Source organism: Canis lupus, chromosome 35 (genome assembly GCF_048164855.1).
Source record: "Canis lupus baileyi chromosome 35, mCanLup2.hap1, whole genome shotgun sequence".
Classification (NCBI taxonomy): Eukaryota; Metazoa; Chordata; class Mammalia; order Carnivora; family Canidae; genus Canis; species Canis lupus.
The window spans coordinates 14,750,863-14,765,291 of record NC_132872.1 but is presented as its reverse complement, the minus strand read 5'-3'; the positions used below and the strand labels follow the sequence as shown (position 1 = coordinate 14,765,291).

At 40.3% G+C, this 14,429-nt stretch overlaps 1 protein-coding gene across 2 annotated transcripts; it reads left to right on the top strand.

Moving 5' to 3' along the window:
- The first annotated feature begins 285 nt into the window (after positions 1-285).
- On the top strand, positions 286-14,178 carry ABHD10 (abhydrolase domain containing 10, depalmitoylase). Of its 2 annotated transcripts, XM_072812387.1 has the most exons (5): positions 1,138-1,340; positions 5,357-5,540; positions 10,460-10,571; positions 10,895-11,032; positions 12,913-14,178. In XM_072812387.1, exons 1-5 carry the CDS (start codon positions 1,202-1,204, stop codon positions 13,255-13,257), a joined length of 918 nt encoding a protein of 305 aa, XP_072668488.1. In that variant the 5' UTR covers positions 1,138-1,201; the 3' UTR covers positions 13,258-14,178. The 2 variants fall into 2 exon arrangements, with proteins under 2 accessions (XP_072668489.1, XP_072668488.1); XM_072812388.1 differs by lacking the exons at positions 5,357-5,540; positions 10,895-11,032; positions 12,913-14,178 and having other exon boundaries at positions 286-1,340; positions 10,460-10,575.
- Positions 14,179-14,429: the final 251 nt, after the last annotated feature.

Genomic DNA, 14,429 nt, shown 5'->3' with positions numbered 1-14,429 from the left:
ATTGACTATTTTTTTTTCTGCTGCTTCCTTCTAAAAATGATGCTGTAGCAGATATGCGTCCTCAGGACCTAGTATTATTTTCTACAGGACGGTCACAAACTGGGACCACTTGGTCAAGGACATTGAAAATGATATGTATTTTAAATTGTAATGGATTTGGTGAGATCCCTTGACAGAAGAATTTGGCAATTAACTTCCCCACCAACCCTACACGAGTGCCAGTTTCCCAGCATCCTCGCCATGAATCGCTTTTTTAAGTTTTTGCCAATCTGATGGGTGAGGAAAAAAAAAAGTTATTTTTTTTTAATTCACGTTTCAATTAGTGAAGTTGGACATCTCTACATACAAATTGCCTATTCACAGCCCTCGTCCAATGCTGTTGAAATCACAGACTTTTTTTCCCCTTATTTCTAGGAGCAAGTCATATAATGTTCTGTTATCTGCGCTGTAGAATTAGTTTTTCTAGACTCTCATTTGACTCGAGGGGACTTTTGCCATTCGAAAAGCTGAAATGCACATGCAGTTTTTTTGTTGTTTTTTGTTTTGTTGTTTTGTTTTAGGATTGGAGGGTTTCATCTCATGCTCAAGAAAGCCCTTCTATTCCCAAACTATATTCTCCCGAAGCGTATTTGAATCCCCTCAATTTTATTCTTCCTTTGAGGTCAATCATCCACTGGGATCTCTTTTCTTGCGCGTAACACGGGAGAAGGGAGAGAACAATCCAAAAATTCAGCAGTTCGGGCATCCGGAGAGCTGGCGCAAAAAACGAGGGGGACGGGGTTGGAAGGATTCGGGTCAGACCTCGGCAGCACTTCCGGGAAGGCTTGAAACCGTCCATCTCGGATCGCCGCCGCCTCGCATCCCGCGCTCCTCCCCGGCGTCCCCCGGAACGATGCCAGGGTTTCCTTGGAACGCGGCCTTACGGCTTCTCCGGCGCCTCCAGCCACGGAACGGCCGCCTGCCCACCGAGGTCGCCGCGCCCGGGCCACTCAGCGCGTCCCAGGCCATCACAGGCGAGCCGTCCCGCGGGCTGCCCGGGCGAGACGGGGGCGGGGGCGACGCCGCTCTGCGCCTGCGCGCTCTCGCGGGACCCTCCCCGCCCCTCCGGGTACCACTAGGGCAGTCCCGACTTCCGGCCGGCGGCGCATGCGCAGCCCGGGTCGCGGCGCTCGGCGGCCGTGCGGGTCGGCGAGGTGCGAAGATGGCGGGGCTGCGCTTGGCGGCTCTGGGCGCCCGGGTGCCTTGCAGGAGGTGGGGCGGAGCGGCGGTCTGCGGCTTCCGCCGGGGCCTCAGCGCCTGGCTCGCAAGGAAGCCCGAGGGGACTCCGCGGTGGCCCCCAGGTCAGTGTCCGGACGGCGGGAGAAAGCAGCACGCGCGCTCGCGGACGTGCCTGCCTCGCGCGGTCTGGGGCGCCCTGCTCGCAAACGCTCTCGCCGCCCGCCCGGCGGGGGCGGGAGGACGGCCCCGGGGGCCCCGCGGGGGGCGCTGCGCGGCCCGGACGGTCGCTGGCGGGCGGTCCCGCAGCCCCGAGCTGCGGCTGCTCTGCCGGCCTCCCCGGGGGAGCGAAGCCGCGCGTCTGCAGCGCAGCCGTTGCTCGTGTCACCCGGAGCCCAAGGAGTGTAGGGGTCTTGACCCTGTTCGGATGCATCACGGGAGGGGGCCTACGGCGGGGACGTGGCGTCGTCGTTGCGAAGGCGTCGCCGTCGCCGTCGAGCCTCATCGGAGTTTGCCTTCCCCGGGCTCCGCGCTCAGCGCAGACCGCAGTCCTTAGCCTTCGGAGGAAACTGGCGTCTGCACCAAAAACGACAGTGTTTTCCTTGTATTTCCATCTTGTGGGTCTGCTGTTTCCCCGTCCCGCTCCACCCGCAGTACACACGATCATTCTTTCTGAATCGTGTCTTTGAATTCTCTCCGCCTTTGTGATGTTTTACGTTTTTGACGTACAGGCTCTCAGGTGCGCTTGTGCTGGGAGTGGAACCTGTCAGTGCTTTATACCCTTGGTCTTGGTTGAAATTTTTAAATGTATATAATACAGTTTAACTTAGGGTTAATTGGGCAGCCCCCGGGGGCTCAGCGGGTTCAGCGCCGCCCGGGATCGAGTCCCGCTTCGGGCTCCCTGAGTGGAGCCTGCTTCTCCCCCTGCCTGGGTCTCTGCCTCTCTTTCTCTGTGTCTCTCATGAATAAATAAAATCTTAAAAAAAAAAATAACAGGCTGATGAAGTTACTCAGCTGTAAGCATGGACTTCAAGGAAAAAGAATAACTTCAAGCCTGTTTGCTAACTGTAGAATTTTGAGAGTCTGACTCGTCCTTCATTTTGTCCTATCTCTGTCCCTTTCAGTCCAAGCTGGCATTATTTCTGCTGGTATAACATTCTCAAAAGACCTTATGGGGGGCAGCCCGGGTGGCTCAGCTGTTCAGCGCCACCTTCAGCCCAGGGGGTGACCCTGGAGACCCGGGGTCGACTCCCGTGTCAGGCTCCCTGCATGGAGCCTGCTTCTGCCTCTGCCTGTGTCTCTGCCTCTCTCTCTCTCTCTCTCTCTCTCTCACGAATAAATAAATAAAATATTTAAAAAAAAAACTTACGCTTAATTGGATACAACCTAAAGGTTTGTTTATACCTAAGTTCCTCTAGTGAGGCATAGTGCGTCAGTTCATTAACTAGGTTGTGATAGCCTTTCATCTATTCAACACATCACCGAGCCTTAGTTTGAGCTAACCCTTGTTGTATACAGTAAGATCACTTATAAGATCACTTAAGAAAACCCTGTCCACTTACAGCTCACCAAAATGAAGTCCGTTGTAATCGTCTGAGGGAGAAATTCCTGTTTTGGGAAGTAATATCCAGAAGAGGATAGGAGGGATTTTTTTTTTTAAGGAAATGGGAAGATGACATTTTTGCAAATGCAGTCCACCAGCCAGCATAACTGGCCCCGACTAGCCCTGGTTGTTGCTAAAAGGTTTTTTGTTTTGTTTTTTTTAGGTTTTGTTTATTTATTCATGACAGACACACAGAGAGAGAGAGAATGAGAGAGAGAGAGAGGCAGAGACACAGGCAGAGGGAGAAGCAGGCTCCACACAGGGAGCCGGATGCGGGACTGGATCCCAAGTCTCCGGGATCACACCCTGGGCCGAAGGCAGAGCTGCCCGTTGCTAAAAGTTTTCATTTGGCACGTTTCATGATATACTGAAACTTTGAAACACATTATATGTAATAGAGGTACCTTAAGGCCTTTAATTCGTTTTTTTTAAAATCAGCTTCTCGGGCTGCCTGGCTGGATCAGTTGGTAGAGTGTAGGACTCTTGATCACAGATTCATGAGTTCAAGCCTCAAATCCAAAATGAAGAAAGCTTTTATCAGCCCCGTGAAGGGGCCCAAGATGTTTCCATCGGCCACAATAAAGTAGAGGAAGGTTTCATTTAGTAGAAGAGATTCTGTTGGTCTAGAACAATATTGTTAGGAAATACACAAACCTAATTGTTATTTACTTATTTATGTATTTACTTACTTATTTATTTATTTATTTATTTATTTATTTATTTATTTATTTATTTAATTTATTGAGAGAGAACACGAATGTGTGTGCACACAGGGAGGGGTGGGAGAGAGAATCCCAAGCAGGTTCCATGATCATCACGGAGCCGGATGCTGGGCTCCATCTCACACCAAGATCGTGACCTGGGCTGAAATCAAGAGTTGGACACTTAAACAGCTGAGCACCCAGGCCCCCCACAAACCTAATTTCTTTGGAAGGAGGAGGTGAGATTATAAATAACTCAATTTTTTAAAATGTCTTTTCACCTTTTTTTAAGAACAAGTACAGATTCTGTGGTAGGGAAGAAATTTCAAAAACAACAAAACGAAGTAACCTTATATAAGGTTTGTCAGTTGTACTATTGTACTTAAATTGTGTGAAGATCTGTGTACCATCCACAGCAAGCCAGACCAACACATAAAACACATAAGTGATTGCAGAGCCCCATGAGAAATCTTTTTCCAAAATATAGTACTATTATAAGTTATTTGAGGTTACTTGTAAAGAAACTGCTCTTTAAACCCATCTCACCTGAAAAATAATCATGATTGGTTATTAGCCATGGCCCATGATTTTGTGGGTGGCATGAGAGCCACCCATGATAAAGGTGAAAGTGGCACACCAGCACCCCCATCTTTGGAACAAGATCTCAAGGCAGACCAAACTTGTTTCTCCTCCAACCGCCAAAAAGTAGAGGATGTGAAACTCGTCAAATACTGAAAAAAAATTTTTAAAAAACCTCACAAGGACAGCCCTGGTGGCTCAGCGGTTTAGCATCACCTTCAGCCCAGGGCCTGATCCAGAAGACCCGGGATTGAGTCCCACGTCGGCTCCCTGCATGGAGCCTGCATCTCTGCCTCTCTCTCCCTGTGTCTCTCATGGATAAATAAATAAAAAGTTTTTGGGACGCCTGGGTGGCTCAGTGGTTGAGTGCCTGCCTTTGGCTCAGGGCGTGGTCCTGGAGTCCCAGGATCGAGTCCCACGTCGGGCTCCCTGCATTAGAGCCTGCTTCTCCCTCTACCTGTGTCTCTGCCTCTCTCTCTCTGTCTCTCAAGAATAAATAAGTGAAATATTTTTTAAATAAATAAATAAATAAATAATAACTTTTAAAAAATAAATAAAAATAAAAACCCTCACAATAGAAGACTAAAACTAGTGTAGATAAATCTGAACATTGATTGATACTGTTTAGGACAGATGATACAACAGCAATAGGAAAACATTTTTTATAAGTGTCTAGCTTTCATTGCCTTGGAATTTCCTCCTCATTGTGTATTTTGGAAGAATCAGGAATCAAGTGCCTTGCTCAAAGGCACTGATTTTGATGAGTTCAGAAAATGCCATGCATAAGCTTGTGATTTTAGTACTTCAAGTCTTTTTGTTTTTCCTCTTAAATGGAAGTAGTTTTGACATCAGTTTGACAAGTTAAAATTGAAAATATGCAATTGACCCTTGAACAATATGGGTTTGACGGCAAGGGTCCACTTATACATTGTTTTTTTTTTCCCCAAAAAATAGAGTACACTACTGTAAATATATTTTCTATATAATTTTCTTAACATTTCCTTTTCTCTAGCCTACTTTGTTGTAAGAATACAATATAAACACAAAATATATGTTAATCCACTGTTATCTGTACGGCCTCCAATCAATAGTAGGCTATTAGTAGTTCAGTTTTGGGGGAGTCAGAAGTTAACAGATGGATTTTTGACTACACAGGGGTCAGCACCCCAACCCTCGTGTTGTTCAAGGATCAATTGTATATGGTTTTCCAAAAACAGTATTTGTGAACTATAGTTTATGTTTTGTGTACTGTGTTTAGCTTGCAGACAAAAGTCATCAGTCTCTTTCCTTAGTCGACCAGAGCTTCCAAACTTGGCTTATAAGAAGCTAAAAGGCAAAAGTCCAGGAGTTATCTTCATCCCTGGCTATCTTTCTAATATGAATGGTACAAAAGCATTGGCGATTGAAGAATTTTGCAAATCTCTAGGTCACGCCTGTATAAGGTAGGAACAACACATTTCAGAGAAAATACTGCTACCATTTAGCATGGCAATGGAGAATTATTTCTGCTCTAACCAATAAAAGCAAATGGCCAGTGTTTTTATGGATTAACTTCTGTTAATGGCCTGTAAACTTTCACCTTGTGATTTAGGGTTATCGTGAATACGACCTTTAAAAGATCTTTTTTGATGGTCCACTCTGCCAATACTGACAGGAAAGGAAATTAGTGGTAACTAAACCCTTTACAAATGATAATATAACATGACAGCAAGCTACTGATAATAGTTGGCTTTCTTGTAATGCCTTGTAATTATATTGTGATTTTCCATTGGAGAGTTAAAGCCTTTTATTTGGCCTTTATAACTCTATTTTTTAAATATGTATTTAAAGATAGTATATGTATTTAAGAACATTGTATATTTTTCATGTCTCTTACCTAAGATCCTTTAAGTTCCCATTTCACATCGTCTTCATATTGAGCCCATTCTTTCCCTTGGTGTTAAGTGCAGTCTGTAACTCCTCAATTTATTTCTCTGGCTAGTATTTTCATTGGTGTTCCCTGTCCGTATACATAAATAAATGAAAGTATTCTAAAATTAGCATTGTATTATTCATGTTTCCACTGAGTTTTCTCTTTCCCCTCACTCTAGTAGTCTGAAGATGTGGAAGCCTAAATAAGAGGGGGATATGTGTTGTTTAACCAAAATTTGATTTCACAGTTCCTAATATTTAATACTGTTAATTATTTTAGTAAAGTAATGTGCTTATTACACTGTTGTTATTAGGTTTGTTTACCTGTAACAATCATTTTATATAGTGCCTAATTTGCCAGAAGAGATAGTATGGTTTAGTAGAAAGAACACTGGCCTGGAATTCAGGAAATACGGGTATTAGCATCAATTCTAGCAATCACTATGACAAGATGAGTTGGCTGATAAACATTGGACTTCTATTCTTATCATAAAAAAGGGAGAAGTTGAGCTAAAGATAATTTCTGAATCCATTCTAGCACTAATAGCCTAAAAATCTGTTCATCTTAACTGTTAGTAGTTTCACTAACATTCACTTAATGGCTCTGGAAAATACATCTTTCAGAAATAAAATAATAAATTAAAAAAAAAACTTAGATTTTATTCAATACATTAGGAGAGAGTATGTTAGTTATATGGATTTAGTGTTAACTCCTTTCATCGTTAACTGAATGGTTTCATTTTCATGCTCAGAACTTTAAAAAATCTGTTCTGACTTACCTGTTATTCTGAAGACTATCTTTTCTAAGTAGACTTTCTAACACTATTACTGGGTGCTATAAAAAACACCGTGAATTCTAAAACATGGCCGCTGTTCTTAAAAATCAGGTTGGGGAAGCACATGATAAAATACATGTGAGAAATTAGGCAAAAATACTCATCAGAATATGACTGTGTTAAAATAACAGTATACTTAATTGCACAAGGTGAGAGAAAACTGGGGATTGAAGTGATGAAAAACACTTTATAAAGGCACATTGAAGGATAGTTCAGATTTGGGTAAGAACGAGTTGTACAGGAAGGGGGACCACCTGGACCAAAATGTGAAAAATATCAGAAAAATTGCCATCATTCAAAAGAATTTGAATCAAGAAATTGCTACTTTACTGGTTCTTGGATTGAAACTGAGACTCTAAATACTATAACCAGTTCCCATCTCCCTATAAGACATGACATGGGTGGGTTTTCTGCATTTTGGATACATATGAAATACATTTGTTAAAGATAAACATGATTGAATTATAATGTGTACAGACCATTAAATGGTACTGTGTTAAAACAGAGCCTAAGTATATCTTTATAAATCTTTTTAAAAGTATAGCCCTTCACTACAAAGTTTTAATTTGACCACGTTCTTATTTTCTTTTATCAAACTTTGCTGCAATCACATCAATTACTATTGATTGTCTTTTAGCTTGTTCTAGATTTTATCTTTGATACTCCAGTTTCCTAGTTTACTTTGTTGTGCTTTTGGCTGTAAGGTTTTGGACCTTGAATGAGGAAATGGTTAGTTTTGTATATTATATAAGGAATGGTACATACAGCTCTAAGAAAATGGTTTCTTGTTGTCCTGTCTCCATGCCTAACATAAGATTGAGCCAGAACTCAGGAATGTAACACATGGCATTAGGGCTGTTATTCTCTCATAATTATTTGTCATAGAATATTTAATTCTAGATATGGGAATATGTCCTAGAGTTAAGGCTACTAGAATAGAGTTGTGTTGCTGTGTTTTAAAGTCTTACACAGCTTAATATGTTTGAAATATCTTTGTCCTTTGATTAGGGTTCAACCAGAGTCACTGTTTTTTTTACTTAAACCTTTTATTATAAGTATTTTTATTTCCATCTTGCGGGGGCGGGGGGTGCTCTACATGTATTCTACAAGCATCATATATTTGGAAGGCAGCTGTAAAAGATGCAGCAAATAGAGATGCCCGATTGCCCACCAGGGGAGGGTAAAGGAGGATTGGCTGGTGCCTTCCTTCTCCTGGGTCTGTCTGCTGTGTCCCCAGGATTGAAGAGAAGTAATAACTGTGATCAGCACTTTTAGCAGTGGCTTTGTTCCACAGTTATCCACAGGTCCCAAATTCTTTCACTTTATATCTAAAAATTTTTATTTCTTCTTCCTCCATAACTTATAAATCCCTAAGAAAATGTTATATGCTATATATCACATATGTGTTCTTACATGTACACTAAAAACACTAAGATTTATTAGTTTTCACTAGATTTTAAGAGAAAAACCTGAAAGCTTCATATTTGGATACAGTGATTCTACTTTTATCCTCCACTTTTATTTACTTAGTATATGATGTGATACTTAGTGTATGAGGTTTACATGCCTTAATCTTTGGTCTCCATGAAGATGGCAGAGACAAAACTAAGAATTGTGTTTCCTCGTCCCCCACCCCCAAAGTTCTGACAGTCTCACAGGAATGATGAGGCACATTACACACGCACACTGTCTTACAGAGCAGGTTATAAACAATTCATGGTGACTGATAAAAATGAATTCTATATAAGTTGCATTAGATAGACCTTTTTTTCTTCAGCTTGTCTGGAAAGTTTTTCCAGCAGAGAGAAAGGGTCATTTGGACTAAGCTCTGAGAGTATATGATCTGTGAAGGTGAAAGGAAGAAGGTGTTCCAGGTAAAGGGAATAGTATGAGGCATGAAACAGGACAGAAAGCAAGAGCCAGTTGATTAACAGCAGATTGATCTGTTTGGCCAAGGTAGCAGTTGCCTCTGATGAAATGATAAAAGGTTGATCCAAGATGACCAGAAGATAATGGTCTATAAAAACAGGCTGGCACGTTGAATGTTTATGTTGTATGTCACAGAGAATCACTGAAGTTAATGCCATGTCAGTATAATGTTGCAGAAGAAACCTGATAGGTATACAGTGGATCCATTTGGAGAGAGACTAGCCGTAGAGACATGGAAGGCTGCTGTGATAGGCCAGGCTTACCATGACAGAGACCTTCAGTGTGATTGCAGAGACAGAGATGAGGAGGAGAAATGAGAGTGAGGGAGGATGGTACAGGGCACACAGCATTCAGTATCCTGGAAAAAACTAATCCTCATAAAACGATCTGCTTAAAATTTGCTAACTACGTAATAAGAAAAGCATTGAGTGAGTACATACAAAAGAAAGTGATGGTAGTAAGCAGGGCATGTATGTCAAAGAATGTGCCTCAAAGGCAGTGTCTTGTTTTAAAGGATGATCAGGAGCTGGAGTGGTGAAGGAAGGCTTGCCGGGCAGTGGAATAGCATGCAAAGGCTCAGCATTACGAAAGGGCTTCCCCAGGGGTTGGAATAGTTAGGTAGGACGGGGGTTTAAGGTAATCTGCAGGCATGGTATGATGATACTTCGTGATCTGTTAAATTGAGGCCTGGAAAGAGAGGTGAAATGCCCGGATCACACAGACTTGGAACCTGGAGAACTAGAAAGTTCGAAGGAGAAGCAAACTAAGGGGATGAGCTGGTGTTCATGAGTTTGATTTGCCTCTTTCCCTGTCATTAATTTAGTAAATACTCAGCATTCACCACATGCAAAGTACTGGTCTAGGCCCCAGGAAAGGAGTGCTGAACAAAGCAGTCTGGGCCCCCTGGTGCTTCCATTCGAGCGTGGGAGACAGACCACACCAACAGTCAGATTTCTTATAGGTCAAGCAGCAACATACGCCATGAAGAAAATAAAGTTGGGTAAGGAATTTGAGGATGATGAGAGAAGCAGTTTGGGATTGGGTGGTCACAGAAGGCATCGCTGGGAATGAAACGTTGGAGCTGAAGGCCTGAACGAAGTGAGGGAGCAAGCAAAGTGACTATCTGGAGGTGTCCAGTGTTACATGTAGAAAGTGCAGCTGATGTCAAACTCCTGAGGCAAAACCATGGGTGGTGTAGTCCACGAACTTCAAGAAGGCAAGTGAAGATGCAGTTGCAGAGAAGGAACAGGAAGAAATGAGATCAGAGAGGTAGTCAGAGGCCACGTTATGGTAAGGACTAGATATTTTATTTAAAGATTATAGAAAGCTTTTGGAGGGTTTGTGCAAGACATGGTTTTTGGTTTAAAAGGATCACTGACTGCTGCATGGGGAAGAGATACAACGATAGGAAAGGGAGGCAGGAAGACTCCGGAGGAGACTGTCTGTCACACTAGTCCAGTCAGAGGAGAGTGGCCGCTGGTGGCAGAGGGAGGTGAGAGTGGATGGAAGTGATATTTGAAGGTTTTACCACTAGGATCTGCTAAAATATATATTGACCTCAGTATTTTATTTTAATATATTTTAAGCATTGTAATTATAACAAATGTGCTATGTTTCTTAAAAATCAGAGAAGCAAATGTATAGATAAATATCTAGACATAGACCTATGTTTTCCCTTTTTGTAGGTTTGATTTGTCAGGAGTTGGAAATTCGGATGGTAATTTACAAGAATGCACAGTGGGAAAGTGGAGAAAAGATGTTCTTTCTATAATTGATGATGTAGCTGAAGGACCTCAGGTAATTGTTTTTGTTAAATCTGACTATTGACCAGCCTCATGCTTTTTGAGCTGTTTCTTTAGCTATGAAAATTTAATAGTTCAAGTGTTTTACCATCAGTTTTGGTATTTGATTTAAAATAGTTCTATCATTTTCACTGTCTCATAAAATGTAAGTAGCCTTTTACTTTTCACTGTAATCATGGTTTTAATTCTACTTTATGCCAAATATTAAAAGTCAGAGAGCTAACGGATATAAAAGAAAAAAAGTACATACATAAGCTTTTTAGTCTGCTTACAGAAAAGAAAAACTCCTCTTTAAAACTTTATACATTTTTACTTTAGATACTAGTTGGAACTAGCCTCGGTGGATGGCTTATGTTTCATGCTGCGATCGCAAGGCCACAAAAGGTTGTTGCACTTATTGGTGTAGCGACAGCTGTAGATGGCCTAGTGACACAGTTCAATCAGCTTCCTGTTGAGGTAAGTCACAAGTAGCCTCAGTGTATAAATCCTGTCATTCTCCTGCTCCCTCTGTCTTTGAATATTTGTTCATGTGTCATTGTCCTTTGACTTCCTATGCTCGCTCATCTTTTGCCTTAGCTGCACTTTTGTACATAATCTCCTTGCCTTCTTTAAATAATTGGCCTCTGTTCAAGATTTCTTTTTTTCACAGCCCCTTCAAATCATTCTGCCAAATATTTGAGCCCTGTTGATGAGATCACACTTTAAATTTCTTTTTTTAAGCAACATTTTATTAATCACATTTATCTACTTGTATCATACATCTTGATCTCTTTTTGTACCTCTTATTTTTATTTTGTGGCATATGGGAAGCAGTACCTATTCTTATGATCATGTTAGACTTGGCTCATCGATGTTGAAAAAAAAAATTTTTTTAAGCCTGAAAGCAGCCTCAGAGCCTCTCAGTGAAGCGCTCCAAGTACACACCATCAGTCGATCAGAATTAGCACACAGGAGATGAAATTAGCCATTCCTGCTTAAACACTTAGTTGGCATTTTTTTCTACTACTAATTCTCACTTTAGAAAAAAAAAAAGTGCTTTTCATTATTAGCATCCTCTTCAGCACATCATGGTCAAAATGAGGTTTCTGAAATAAATGAAAGTAATTTATTTGTTAGTAGTGGACATATGTTTAATACTGGAAGGAAGTCAGCCAGAATATTAATGGTGGTTATATCCATGAGGTGGGATTATGTGCGATTACTTTTTTTATAATTTCTGTATTTCCTGTGTTTTCTATAACAAGCATATGACTTTAATTAGAAACATTGTTTAAGATAAATGATCTAAAAAATAAGACAAATTATAATCTAAAATGTTAAAATTCTTCAAGAATCAAAAGATACCCTGTGTTTTATCTTAAGAGAATAAACGTATTAATGATATCCTTGCTCAGTTTTCAGGAAGTATTTGGAAGACTTCATTGTCATCCAAAACAACACATTTTTTTCTCATTCCCTAGGAATCTGAAAGGCAAAACAGTACTTTTTTTTGTTTTAATGTTTAGCCTGAAATTATATGTTTGATTGTCCAGAGTAATTGCCATCTTATTTTTCATTTTTAGTTCTAGGCTTTCTTTGATTCTGATTCTTTCTTTCTTTTCTCCCCTTATTCCATCCCTATTTTAATGACTTCACATATAGAAGATATATATTTTAATTTTTTTTTAAAGATTTTATTTATTTATTCATGAGAGACATGCAGAGAGAGAGAGAGGTAGAGACACAGGCAGAGGGAGAAGCAGGCTCCGTGCAGGGAGCCCGACATGGGACTCAATCCAGGGTCTCCAGGATTACACCCCGGGCTGCAGGCGGCGCCAAACTGCTGCACCACCAGGGCTGCCCTATAGACAGTTTTAGTTTTGTGATTTTGAAATCTAAACAATTGTTATTCCTAAGAATTTAGTTTTGTGTAATGAGAATGATACCTGAACTGATTCCAAGAAATAATTTTTCCCCCCTTCATTTTCCCTTTCAGTTGGGGTGAAGCAACACCTGAATTAAGATGTTACCTGATAAAGCTTAATCTAAGTATGAAACCAAGCCACAGCAGTTGTTCCCTGTCAACTTTAAATGTGAAATTTAACTTCTCTAGATTCTTCTACCCTCTTTTGCAAAAAAAAAAAATGCAATAATAGTCATTAACAGGATCTTATGAGACACTGTGTAAAGTCCCTGTCACAGTACCTTGCATCTACTGTTTAGTTGTTGATTACTATCATTGTTACATTTTTATCTCTTTTCCTCCTCCTCTAGGACTGCTTTCCTTGGACTGTTTAAGACTATTGCATGTGTTAGTGTTGCATAAAAACTTTTATTTTCCTCATTTTTCTTAACAGGTAAAAAAAGAAATAGAGATGAAAGGCATGTGGGACATGCCATCAAAGTACAGTGAAGAAGGAATTTATCACATTCAGTACAGTTTCATTAAAGAAGCGGAACACCACTGCTTGTTACATAGCCCGATCCCCGTGAACTGCCCTGTACGATTGCTCCATGGCATGAAAGATGATGTCATACCTTGGCATACGTCCATACAAGTTGCTGACCGAGTAGTCAGCACAGATGTAGATGTCATCCTCCGAAAACATAGTGATCACCGAATGAAGGAAAAAGCGGACATTCAACTTCTTGTTTATACTATTGATGACTTAATTGATAAGCTTTCAACTATAGTTAACTAGATCATATTTTTAGTTGGTATGTAAACTAATGGATCTAAGAGATTAGAGGAGGGATAACAGGTGAAAGGCCCTGATATTTAGGTTTTATCCTCTTTGTTTATATTTTGTAAATATCACACGAATACTTATTTAATGAAGTATGATACAAATTGTAAAGAAAATAGAAGTTGCTGTTTGAAAATTTTTCTCCTTCCTTCAATCCTTGATATTTTTTAATTGAAGTATAGTTGACACACAATGTTAGAATTTCAGGTGTACAACATAGTGATTTCGACAACTCTATGTATTATCCTATGCCCACCACAAGTGTAGCTACCATCTGTCACCATATGGTGCTATTACAACACCATTGACTCTGTTCCCTCTGTACCTTTCATCCCTATGATTTATTCCATGACTGGAGCCCGTATCTCCCCTTCACCTGTTTTTGCCCATCCTCCCACCCGCTTCCCTGTGACAATCACCAATTTGTTCTCTGTATTAATGGGTCTCTTTCTGATTTGTTTTGCTCTTTAGGTTCCACATATAAGTGAAATCATAACATATTTGTCTTTCTGTGACTTAACTTCACTTAATCAAATACCCTCTAGGTCTATACATGTTGCATGTTGTTTTTTTTTAATAAAATATTTCCTGCTTTTTTATTCAAGACATGTTCACTTGCTAAATGCTTATGTTAACTGGGATAGCTCTTAATTGTGTTCTCAGAATTGTTAAGAAAGTTTGATTTTTTTTTTTTTTTGGTCTTTTGTCTGATGTCAGTTCTGTACAGAGATTTGTAAAATTGCTCCTGATTTTAAAATGCAGTTCAAAAAAAAATGCAGTTCACAAAATATAGGACAATGTTTATTGAAATAAACCTGAAATGATCAGAAAAATGTCTGAAGCATAATAAAGTTCAAAAAGTGAAGATATACTTTATATATTATGTTCTGCGTATTATGTTTGAACTTAAGGTTATCTGTTTTTAAATGTTCAAAACTTTACAATGGTATAAAGAAAATATATCATTTCTAAATTTTGGCTTATATGCCATTTAAATGGGGGGATTTGATCTTGATGTAGTACTCTAAAGAGGCAACTTATCTTTCTATATAATTGCCTGCCTGCAGAAACATTCCTTTACTATTATGTGCCTTTAAGAACAAAGAGCCAAGTGACTGCCGTCTAAG